General features: G+C 33.6%; 1 protein-coding gene across 2 annotated transcripts in view; it reads right to left on the bottom strand.

Moving 5' to 3' along the window:
- Positions 1–2926: 2926 nt before the first annotated feature.
- PPM1B (protein phosphatase, Mg2+/Mn2+ dependent 1B) overlaps positions 2927–12954 on the bottom strand; it is a 77938-nt gene continuing 67910 nt past the window's right edge. Inside the window, exons 6-7 of one of the 2 annotated variants that reach the window (XM_015813087.1) lie at positions 11480–11537; positions 2927–4778 (exon numbers count right to left, since the gene is read on the bottom strand). In XM_015813087.1, coding sequence (XP_015668573.1) covers positions 4749–4778; positions 11480–11537 — 88 coding nt within the window. In that variant the 3' untranslated portion in view covers positions 2927–4748. Of the gene's footprint in view, positions 4779–5379; positions 6370–11479; positions 11538–12954 lie in introns of those variants that run through there. The other variant, XM_015813086.1, reaches the window with a different exon arrangement.

The following is a 12954-nucleotide window of genomic DNA, read 5'->3' on the forward strand; positions in this document are numbered from 1 at the left end:
AGAACAATTATGATACAAACAGTATGTTTATACTTATGAACAGATTGACATGCACCAGATTCACACATTTACAGACACCCCAGGCATCAAAGAATGTTACAGCTTCATCAAATGGAGGTTACATGGTTTTCTATGTAAACAGGATCTTTAAAAGATCAGTCTTCCCCAATTGGAATTGCCTGAATGTTTTGGACTAAGTTCACAACATTATAATGGTTGTTTTGGCTGATGGGGAAGGAATTGTAATCAAACACATCCAAAAGTTGATTGCTTGGACAAAGCTGGACTAGATGTTAAAGTGATTATTTACAGACCATAAAGAGCACAAGAAAGCAGCTGTAAAACATGAGGAAGCTATAGTGCCAGAGAGTAATGTTGGTAACAGATTAAGTTCTTTACAATGCCAAAATGAATCCTATTCAGTCAAAATCTTACATAAATCTGCCATTTACAGATCACCATCTCATCAATTTAGAATCCATAAAAAATCTTATTGTGTTAACTCGATTGAATATAAAGTTGATCTAGCTTCAATCTCCCTCTATGATCTCTCTTACAAGACTTCAGTATAAAAGTTATATGGCAATTTTAAAATTAAAGAACCCAAATATTTGTTGATCAGATTTGTTTTTTCCCATCAATATCAAAATCTAAAACAAATCACACGAGAGGTAAGCCGGAACCTAACAGCTAGAATGGCAAATGTTTCACTTTATCCAGTACTAAATGATGGCTATTTGAAATCTACAACAGTTCATCAAAGAAATCTTTGTGGTTTTTATGAATATAAACAAAAGGAAACTACTTACACTGGTATTGGAGGAACAAACCCACCAATCTCACACCATGAGATGTTGCACACAACCTTTTCTGCATAGATCATCTGAATTTTTAAGTGGGTTTGCACAGCTGCAGGTTCATCAGAATTACACCTTTATTTAGCATGAAAACCAAATTTGATATTCTAAGGCTTTTTTGTTAACTTTTAAATAAAATATGTACAATAGTAGACTACATAATCAAGTTATTTTGTTACACTGATTCCTGTTGATGGGAGTCATTAGTTCCTCCAGTCCCCGTAGCATGTTACTAGTAGCTTAAAACCAATTCAGCTGGCAGTGGTAATAACAGCATTAAGTAGAAAGGCTTAATTTGGAAATAAGCTAAGATGTAGCTTAAGATCAACTTTCAGTAGAACTGACAGTCTATCACAGGGGTGTCAAACTGGTGGCCCATGGGCCAGATGAGTCAAGCACAGGCCACGCCCACCCCGGCTTCTCAAAGGAAAAAAAAAATTGTGATACGTCACGTGATGTGATCGAGTTTGACACCTGTGGTCTACAAGTAAGATGAACACATCCCACTATGGCTGGCAGAAGTTTGTTCTATAGAGACAGGTCAGCTGGGACTACTGCCATAAAATAAAGTCCAGCTTTATTCATCTAATGCATCAAACTTGAGTCAAAGCCTCTTGTAGCACATATTTCAAGTAATCCAGTACTTTACAGGAAATAGCAAAGTAGCTATTAATTTAAACAGTGTTGCCATATGGAGTTTCAGGGCAATAAGTATGAGCCTATTATAAATATATTTGACAGATTTAATTCCTACATTAAATTGCAAACAGCATCAAATTATTGTTATAGTAACTGCTTTTACTAAATAGTTTTGGTTGCACTTCATCTTACACATTTCCTCATTGACTTGATCTACAAGATTCTGGCAATAAAGCTTACACAAGAGTGACTATTTGAAGTAGGACATCTTAGTGAATAGATTAACTGTACTTTAGTGGCATCACCCGTCCATATCTACTGGTTTGGATCTGTAGCATTTCTTTAGTGAATGGAAAGGCTCTTCCTACTCATGGAAATGACTAGATTTAGCAAAAATTCCTACTGGAGAGAGGGAAAGTTCCCAATTCCCACTTCTTATAGCCCTTGGCATTATCTCCCTTTATATTTTGAAGCATTACCTGACCCCTCAAAAATGGGAGCAAACTCAAGGAGAGGAAAACTGATAAATATAACCGTATTTCCTTCAGTACAACAATCTCATGACTAGTAATCTAGATTTTTCATTCTGGTATGAATACTTACAGCACACTCATTATTATTCTATACTTTTGAAAAATTTAACTGGAAAAGGAACAAGTTTACATTCTTAGATATGGCAGTGTAAACCAGGGGTAGTCAACCTTGGCTCTTTTATGACTTGTGGACTTCAATTCCCAGAATTCCTGAGCCAGCTGGCTCAGGAATTCTGGGAGTTGAAGTCCACGAGTCATAAAAGAGCCAAGGTTGACTACCCCTGTAAACTCTGGTTTCTATGATATTCAATAGGTATAAAAGACTGGTTTTGACATGCAATAAAAAATCTTAAGCTGCATGTTGATGAAAATGAAAATGGATCTAGCTTAGTTAATAGTATCTGGTCAACTATACCGCTTCTAAGGGTAATGCACTGAAATAGTGATAATTTAGTTCTCTATTGATTTTTCACTATTAGAAACTCTTCAGTCCTATTATTATTAGAAATATGGTTAACTCAATAATTTGAATATCACATTTTTGAGAACTGCTCAGTAGAATTGTTATTAGTATGAGTTTGAGTTATTCCATCAATGTGTTATAAAGCCCTGTTATCTTCTGAACATTCAATCCATATTAAATTCTTTTGCACTGTTTTTGTTTCAATGAAATGTACAGATTTTAATTTGTGGACTACATCTATTTGCACATTACTGGTCTTGTTTATCAACCTGTACATTACTGATGCATGATTGCTATTTGAACCCAAGCATTGCAATAAAGGCCCAAGTTCATTACTTCTTATAGATCATGATCACAATACACGTACAATATGGAATTTCCTATTACAGAACTGAATATTTTTTTCTTTATTTTCCCACAAAATAGGGCCTCTCACCATTTTAGCAATCCTTTATTGAAGATAACAAGTTGGTTATGTTCACTGTATTGTATGAAACATCACAATATCATACTGGGAAGGTACTATCAGTACAGGATTAGACCAGAGCAGACAGTCTGAACAATAAACCATGTTGCATTCTTCGTTCCCTAGCTTTTAACAACCCCCAAAGGAAAATGAAACAAAAAAACAATAGGGACAAATACCTGTTAACATCATCATTTAAAACACTTTTTAACTTACGAGACTAAAATCTAATGAATAAATAAAATATATTGTGGCAATAATCCTTTCTAGACCACCCCACTGCCAAAAAAACTTAATAAAACAAAATAAAAACATAACCGAATGTTTGGGGAACCTGGCCATAGACACCAGGTTATAAGAGTGTACAAGGATTTACACTCAAGTGTAGGTAAGGGGAGGGGGAGGAGGGTTACAGAAAAATACCATGAATTTTATTTCACACAAAACCAGTTGATGACTGTCATTAGCTTAAACTACACACAAGGGCAATTACATCCTCGTTTGAAACACAGTTTAAACAAATAGGAAAATGTTTACAAGGCATCCACAGCATGTAAGTCATGTACAGATGGATACATTCATTATTTCCCCTCCCCAATAGCTTTTATTTATTTATTTTTAGATAAATACTCTTCTCCACTTTCAGCATTAACTGGACTCAATACATGCACAACTCAAAAGAATTAAGGAAAAAAAATAAGGTTATTGCAAAAATAGAATTAAACTAAGAATCTTCAAGTACCTTACATGACGGCCACTCTGTACCATGCCCATTGCTTATAAAATGAAAGGTCACTGAACCCATGAAAATATCTCTAATATTTTCTTAGATTTAAAATAGATAATTTTAGCTGTATTTATAGTAATCTCAAAGTGATAATTTGAACTTTGTAAATAATGCAAACAATTAAAAATTATACCCATATTACACAAGACCTCTCTTTTAAGCTGAGAGAAATCATAGGAAAAAAACTATAGAAAACCACATTTAGAACAAAATCACAATTTACATTATAATAAAGGCAAATATTCAGCATTTAAAAAAACTCGCAGCAATGAGTGAGATGTCAAAGCAAATTACAACTAACCATAAATTAAGTTGTTTGGTTTAAAAAGATGTAGCAAGAGTTTAAAGATGTGTTATACACATGCGTAAAATTTGTATTTGTTTAGATGCCTAAAATCTCCTTATATTATTGCCAAATACACTTTATCTCAAGCAAGCAATAGGCAACATATCACAATTTGGACACTGTAGGGAAATCCTAACAGTCTGGTAATACAGGTAAAACTGGAAAAATTAAAAAAAATACACATCCTATAGCATATTGCCCAACTGAATGACTTCCAAAGCCCAGAGCTGTAAAAGATTTCCATCTTGGTAAGGTGAAATAAGTGTCTTGTTACAATTATTTGCACTCAGGTGTGCAGGTATTGTAAGTTTTGTTAAACATAGTGTCTTCAGGGTACAACTACAATCCCATGGTACTTTATGTACATTTAGTGAAGTGCTCCAAGCATTATTCCTTGGTTTTTAGGGCTCTGGCTCCATATTGATGTAACCAATATGCCCAAGGCTGGTAAAAATACTGTAGTATAGGCAATGCTAAGAGTGGCAATATCAGAAAACACAAATATGAACAAATGATGGAAAATCCTAATAATTTCTTTCTGCCCATTTCACAAAATGTTGGAAATTCACCAGAATTTTTCCCTTGTATTGAAGAAAACTGATTAAAAGTTTTTCCCCCTTTTTTCAGATTCAAAAGCATTTTAGTAGATCTGTAAGGCTACCACGGATCTTCTAGATCGCCAGCACCCTACAGGAAAAGAAGAGAAAAACTGTTAGTGCTATATTGACCTTAAAAAAAACTAATATCCATATTATTCTGAGTTATTACATAGAGAAAGCATGCACAGATGAGCAAGTAGTCATACTAGATTCTATCTTCAGAGGCTCAATCATTATTTTTCTACTCTCTCTACTTGTCATTTTAATGGCAGGATCAAAAGATTATATTGTCAAGGAAAAAACTAAACCACTGTAATCCTTATGACCAATCAAGTTTGTCTGAGTTTTCTGCTAGCTTGCTGATTAAAATAAACTGCAGAAGGAGGGGTGAAATTGTTTTACCACAAATGAACATTTTAAAAATGACAATGAAGGTAGGATTACATTCATAAAGTTAATTAAAAAATCAATTCACATTTTGGTAGTTATTATTATTTCTATATTTTTCAGTGCATGTACATAATATAAGGAAATAAAAAAATACCTAAGGTAGAAAGTGTATTCACTAAATTTGTGGGAAAAATTGTTTATTGATTCTATTTATAGAATTTACTATATTAGGACAAAATAGCAATAAAAGCTATTAAAGTACCATGATTACTTAAAGAAAGTCAATATGCATTCAGATTATTCCACATGTTTTTATTTGATTGTAAACAATAACTAATAAACACTAATTATCAGTACATTTTAGGCATTAGATACATAGTGCTATTAAGTGCATCCTGGATACATTAAGAAAACTGGGTACAATTATAATGTCCATACTACAGTCTAGCATAACACAGGACAACTTAAATGACTAAAATTAACATGCCTTAACTTAAACAGGCAAATGACATGAATTATCCACAAGTCAAATACAAACGTGCAATATCTACATCATTGTCAATCATGGAAAGTGAATTATAATCAACAAACTATAAATGATGGCTAAATATAGCAATTTTAGGCTTCTTCAAAATTTTAAGTAAGGTCTCCTCCTAGCATAATGGCCAAGGTGATATTCCTTTTAGATATCAAACTCTAATCCAACACCACTGATATTTAAATTCATCAAATCTCTTGACCATTAAACTAAGAACACAGATGTGCTCTTTTCCACGTAGGCAGAAGGCAAGCAGTGACAGTGCTATTAAAACTATATTTTATAATAGCTAAAGTTCCCAGAAAGAATGCCCTACATACACAGAATGCCTCTTATGCATGTAGCCAGTACATACAAAAGTTTTAAAATCTAACTTTCTAAGACGTAACAAACATGGAGAAAGCAAGACATTATAAGAACTAAACAATCAGCAACTGTGAGGAGAATGAAGGCATTGTATCATTTCATCATATTATTCATCACTCATTTCTGAATCTTCTTTGGGGCTCTGCGTTTCAGCAAGCTGGTGCTCACATTTTGCTTTAGAGTCTGTCTCTTGATTATTTGATCCATCTGAAGTTGAGGTCGTAGCTGATTCAGCTGATTCTTCTCTCTCAATTTTAGCTAGCCTGTAACTAATGAGCACGTCTTCCAGAAGGTGGCGGTAGTTTCCCCTATGAGTAATTCTCACTTGCCTGAGAGCATCTGCCAATTTTCCCTGTGTTGCACCTTCTGCAGCTTTTTCATGGTCCTTATTTAAGATTGAATACCCCAGAATCAGTAGTTAAACTAGGATATTTCTAAAATCTTTAATACATTTTGACAAACTATTAAAAATTATAAGTGCTGGTTTCTAGTAAGCCAACTTTCAAGCAAACTTAGTCTTCCTTTGCAAAAGGTTGTTTGAGAGTTAGGATTTTAAAAAAGTATTTTCATAGATATGAAATTAGATGACAGGACAAAATTTATAATTTAGATGTTCAAGATAAAGACATTAATGTATAACTTATATTTTTACTGTTCTATATATAAGTAATATATAAATACTTATAATACGTAGTTATATATATATAATAGTTATATATTATGTTTTAAGACATATAAGTATACTCAACAATTTGTGAACAGCTTAAGTAAAATGAATTACCTTTTAAGTTTTCGCCAATCGACTTAAAACTGCCAATGGAAAGTTTGCTGCCACCTACACTGATTAGAATATTATGTACTACTTTCTAAGTATATTCTAAGCAAACTCATACCACAAGCATGAGCAAATGGGCTTATCTCCAAACAAATTCAAGAGCCAAATATAAAAGAAAAATCCTAAGTAGTTCCAAGCATGGTTCTGTATGCTTTTAAGGTCTGAGTTTTCTCTTACAATGTTAACTCAGCTTTCTCTAATACAACTAGATACATATAATTTAGGGCTATCCCCCACCTCCAAAACCCACCAAGTCTTCACACAACACATAAAATATGGAATTATGTCATGTGGTATACTAATGTAATCTAAAATAACTTTTCAAAGCGTCTAGTCCAGTGTTTATCATGGGCCCCATTTAAATACTTTTATGGCCATGGACCATGGCCACACACTACCAAGACTTAATTCAAGATTTAAATCATAACAGTTCTTCAAGCCTTCACGGACCCCCTGTGATGACATCATGCCCCCCCCAGACCGCAGGTTGCGAACCACCGGTCTAGCCAACTTCTTATTCAAATCAAACAATCAAAAGCATTATGTCTTTATATATCAGATATTGGGGGGGGGGGAGAGAAATAGTTAGAGAGGACTGCTTCCCTTGTGTCCTACTTGTAGATTCCCAAAGACATAGTTGCATGCAAAAGAGCATATCAATATACTTTTGTCCTAATCTAAGGTCCTTTTGCAGATTATCAAGAATATGTGTTAATACATATACCAGAAAGCAAATTATCTTGTAAGAAACTTTAAAGGAATAAAAGAAATCCCAAGTGAATTATGTAAAAAAGGTGTTGTAATAAGCTGCGTTTCTATATTACTGTATCCTCCTTTTAAAGTATATTCTTCAAATTTGCCCAGTCCTGAGAAACTGGTGATAGTTTAGGTACTGGGATATAAATGATTTTTTTCTTTGAAATTCATTCTGTCATCTTTACTTAAGCTATACTCAGATTCTAACCAAGCAAGACACTGTAGCAGTAGCTTTTATTATATAAAAATGGAAGTATCATAAATCATATAGAAAGTACAAGGACTATTTTAAAAGCAAAAAAAGAAGTATTCCTAAGAAATACAGAACTTCCTGCTACCCAGCCTCATCCTAGAGTTTCTACCAAGCTCAGTGAAATACTCTTTTATACCTGACAGGTACTGACTAGAAAAAGTTTAGAAGAAAAACTAGGAAGAAAGTTTGCAGTTCTTGCCTACACAATCCAATCCTCGTTATTTACAGTACTTATCTGGAGCAACCAACCTTCTCCAGCATGTCAACTGCATCATTTCACATCCCGATTCTAAATAATGCCATTAACATCAAACTTCAAAAGCACTCAGTATTGATGTACCAGTAAATTTTGAAACACAGAACATTAAAATATAAATGTATAATTGCAGAAGGTACATTTGATGGACATATTTTAATGTGACCGAAGCTACTTTTGCCTAGGAGAGCCAAGACCACCAGAAGAGAGATCACAGCTCTGGTGGCCCCACAAAATCAAACAGTACCATGAGTGACAAGGTACAGGTTTCCTCAGTGGTGGTTTCCAACTGAAAAGTACTCCCTAGAAAGGTATGTCTAGGATGTTATTATTTTACTCTCAATTCATAAAGACTTTTACTGTTATCCCACACTGATGCTACCATGCAATGTTAAAATTGATCTTATTTCTACTATTTTCCTTCCTGCTATCTAGTTTATTGTTTTTCAATACATGCATGTCTGTACCAATGTTTTTAATACTTATTTCAAAGCGTCCACTTGATACTGACTCTAAGCAACATTAGAAAAACTGTTGTACATAAGGTCTCAGATTCAATTCATGGAAAGTCTGGGTAATACTAGGAAAGATACATTTATGCAAAATTTGAATGACTGCTGTCATGCAGTCAATTACCAGATTTGATATAAAGGTGGGGCCTATGATCCCTGTTAGAAAAAAATATGAAATAAACTGCAAAAACATGGTATGTAAAATAAGTAAAAATAGAAGGCCAATCTTCTTTCATTAAAACTGAACTAACTAAAGCGGACCTGCTTTCTTCTTACATGCAATACTGACAGCACAATTACCAAGACCCAGGCTGTTCTTCAGGATATGAACAATTTGTATTTTACAACTGATGTGATGTTTAGTATTGCAATACTCACCTGTAATGTAAGCTCCGAAATTTCACAAAGTTGCACAATATTGATATATAGCAGCAACTTAGGAGGAGAATTAGAATTCATAGAAACAAGCTAACAAAAACAAGATTTCTAAGATATGAGTACTATTTTGTATCAATTAGAATAACTGAATGAAACACAATTTGAGGACTTGACTTGGTATTATTAGAGAAACTATATTAACTGTTATGGGGGAATATTTAGCAATATAGAAATATTTATAAAGTGCTTGCTTTACAGATTGATACCAATCTTCATTCTACACTGAAATGAAAAGTAAACTGTAGGTCAATTTAGCAACAAAGGCAAAACTTTTAATACTCAAGAAAGCAATTTTAGATAGGGACACTATATTATTTAAGTGTGGGTTAAAATGCACACAGAGACTAGATTTAACTGAGAAACCTGCAGTTTTTTCCAATTTTCATTGGTTCAGCATTACTTCTTCAACTGTGGCAATTTACAAGAAACAGAACACAAGAAAATTCAAAAGGCTTTTCTCCAAACCACTACTGTTTGACAACACATAAAAGCAGATTCAGAAACTACCAAATGAGCCCAAAATAATATCATATAGATGAGAAGTTAAATTACAAGAAAGAAATCTCTATTGCTGATTTTTAAACTTATGGGAGAAAACAAGTTTCAGATTCAATTTCAAGCACCTCTAACAAGTCTACCTATAACTTTGGAGAGTCATTGCTAATTAATATAGACAAAATCTGTACTAGATATACTAATGTAGCCACCTATATATTCATGTGCATTTCAAGTATCAGATATATGAAACAGTACATATAGTTTTGATTTACACATTCTACTAGACTGGTTTATAATATGTAGCTCAAGCCACAATGGTTTGACTCATATAATGCTATAGTTGGCTTCATATGTTATACTAAATAGATCTAAATAACTTATATTTATAGGTTATTGTGATGTGTGAACCTACCATTTGTTCTGGTGTGCTATAGAGAAGAAAAAAAGCCTCTGCACATTTCTACATGAAAGTAGACATCCTAAACACATTCTCTTAGGATGTTGTTCCACTTATATAACAAATGACTGATTGAATATTAAAAAACTTTTACATTTTAATTTTGCTGAGTTCAACAACAAAACTCCTCCATTCATGGCTCATTTTAATTAAGCTGTTCAGTCTAATAGCTTTTTACAAGACTTTAAAAAATATATACTTCATATGCTGTTTTACCCCTTTAGTAATCTACTTATTAAATGATTTCAAATCTACATATAATATTTTGTTGAATGTAAGGATTTAGCGGAGTATTTAGCAATATCTCCAATTCTGGCAACTTCTAAACATGTAGTCTTCAATTTCCAAAATTCTCAATAATGATGGCACTAGCTGGGAATTCTGGTCACTGGAAATCCACACACCTGAAGTTCTCACTGCTGGAAAACAGTATCTACAGAAAAGGCTGATGGTAGCAACCAAAACCACACATACGTACATAACACTTCAAGTTCTCTTTGCGTTCAGACTATTTTGCTGAAGCTTTAAACATCAAATGGCTCAAAACAAAACTCCCTATCAGTTAGAAATGTTAAATATTAAATAAGTGAACAATATAAGGGGAGCTTGCTGAACTTTGAAAGGAGTTATAAACGGAGACTGACTGGGCCCAAACCTGAAGCAAGAAATTCAAATGTTCAGAACAAATTATATACAGAATCTTAAGATTAAAGGTCTGCAATACTGCAAGACACTATAAACTACAATAGAACCCAGAAGGTTTCTGTTAGATCCATAATGATGCTATAATTTTAATGTAAACCTCTCCCTTTGTTTCAGATAGTTTGACAATGTTTGGGAAGCAGTAGAGCATATAATTTGTATCTCACTAAAGATGGGACTGTAGCTATACTATCCAGAACATTCAGAAGGGTTATTTTGAACTTAAGTCATAACAGTTGTAGATGGTTCTACTTAGCAGAGGCTAGCTAAGTTTCAAAGATAAACAAATCATCCAAGACTGAATGATCTAGTTAATATTTACAGATCAAGCACAGTATCAAGCCTTGTCTGCATTCCCTCCCTTATTATTCCCAAACAGAAACCAGAGTTTCACAGTTTAATAAATGTGCCCTCAATAATTATCCTCCCCCCTCATTCTCATTGAAAAAATTAATCAGCATCTAGCATGAAGACAAAAAAGATTAAATACTTATTTAGCAAAGTAGCCCTTAATATTAGGGTTACGTTATATGTATCACAAATACATTACAAAAATGAAATAAAAGTCCTAAAGAAATGTTATATGGTTGTCTTGTGGTCTGAATGATGCTACAACATTTATATTAAAATATCTGAAGTACAAATCATTTATGGTCAACTTTTACCTTTAAGGAATTTCATTAGCATATTGAAGTACTTGTAAACTCAAATATAAAACATTCCCCATAAAGAAAGATTACGGTTTAACTGCATCAGGGAAATCTAGCAATCAGAGATGAAGTACTTACCCCCTCATTCTCTCTGTGTGGGTTCAGCCTGTTATAAACAGCTTCAATAATATTTCTCCTATACAAAGACAACATTTTAAAGTTAGATTTTGAATAGTTTACATAAAACAAATATTTTCTTAACAAACTAGTTGGCTACATGACTGTATGAAACCCCCACAATTCAGAGGAAATACGTCCTATAGTATCAGATGATGAAGAGCAACAGCAGGAGTGTTATTGCAAGCCTGCCCCTCCTTGCAGGATCCCCAAAAATATCTTGGTTACCACAGCAGGAAGCAGAATATTCTTTTACAGATCTTGGTGTTTTATTTTATTTTACTTTACTTAGCCATTTATATGGCTATTTAACTCAAACTATGAGACTCCAGGCAGCACACAATAGACAAAGAAGCATCACACATTAAAATGCCATAATGCGTTAAAACATGGTAAACAATAACATAATAAATAGAATTGAAAACTTCAACAACTCACCACTGGGACTCTGCTCAACCTGACCCCAAAGCCTGGAGGAACAGCCAGGACTTTACCCACCTTCCTAGAAGCCTGTAGGGTTGGGGGGCAATCGTATGTCCTGGGGAGGATCACTCCAAACAGCAGAGGTCGCCCGAGAAGACAAATCTCCTGGGTTCTCATGCAATGGTATTTTTTCAATGAAAGGATCTGGAGTGTACCTTTCTTGTTAGAACTTATGGGATGGGCAAACATTCTTGAGAGCAGACAGCCCCATAAATAATCCATTCCTAGAGGGGGTATCTAGAGGAGTTAATTTGGATAAAATTTCCTATAAGGAATTACTTAGTTTGGTAGGACAAGATTGGCAAATTAAATCTTTAGTGGATTTGAAACAAGAAAATATCGTATATTCTTGGTTTTATTATAATCAATTGTTAATGAGGTGGAGCTTGGATCAAAAAGTTGGTATTACTTTGCAGGATGTAAACTTGATTAAACAGATTAAAAATCAATCTCGAGCCCACATAAAGAGAATTTATGATGCTTTGATAGAATTGGATTCGGAAACGGAATTGGTTAAAGATTGTATGATAAAATGGGCTCAAAATATTCAAGAACCGATTTCATTGGATAAATGGGAAACAATTTGGGTTAGAAATGTGAAATTTACTCAAGCTCAACATTTAAGAGAAAATTTTTATAAAATGTTTTATAGGTGGCATTTGGATCCTCAAAAATTGTCGTGCATGTATCCTAATTTACAACCCAAGTGTTGGAGATGTGGAAATTTAGATGCAACTTATTTTCATATTTGGTGGACATGTAGGGAAATAAAAGCGTTTTGGATTAAAATTTGGTGGAATATTCAAAATGTTTTTAAGAAAAAGATAAAGTTTACACCGCAGATATTTTTGTTAGGTATTATGGAAGATTTGGATGTTAAAGAAACAAATTTGATGTTGAATCTTATAACAGCTGCAAGATTACTGGTAGCTCAATATTGGAAGACGGATCGC

The sequence above is a fragment of the Protobothrops mucrosquamatus genome, unplaced genomic scaffold, assembly GCF_001527695.2.
Source record: "Protobothrops mucrosquamatus isolate PMUCROS unplaced genomic scaffold, P.Mucros_1.0 scaffold134, whole genome shotgun sequence".
NCBI lineage: Eukaryota > Metazoa > Chordata > Lepidosauria > Squamata > Viperidae > Protobothrops > Protobothrops mucrosquamatus.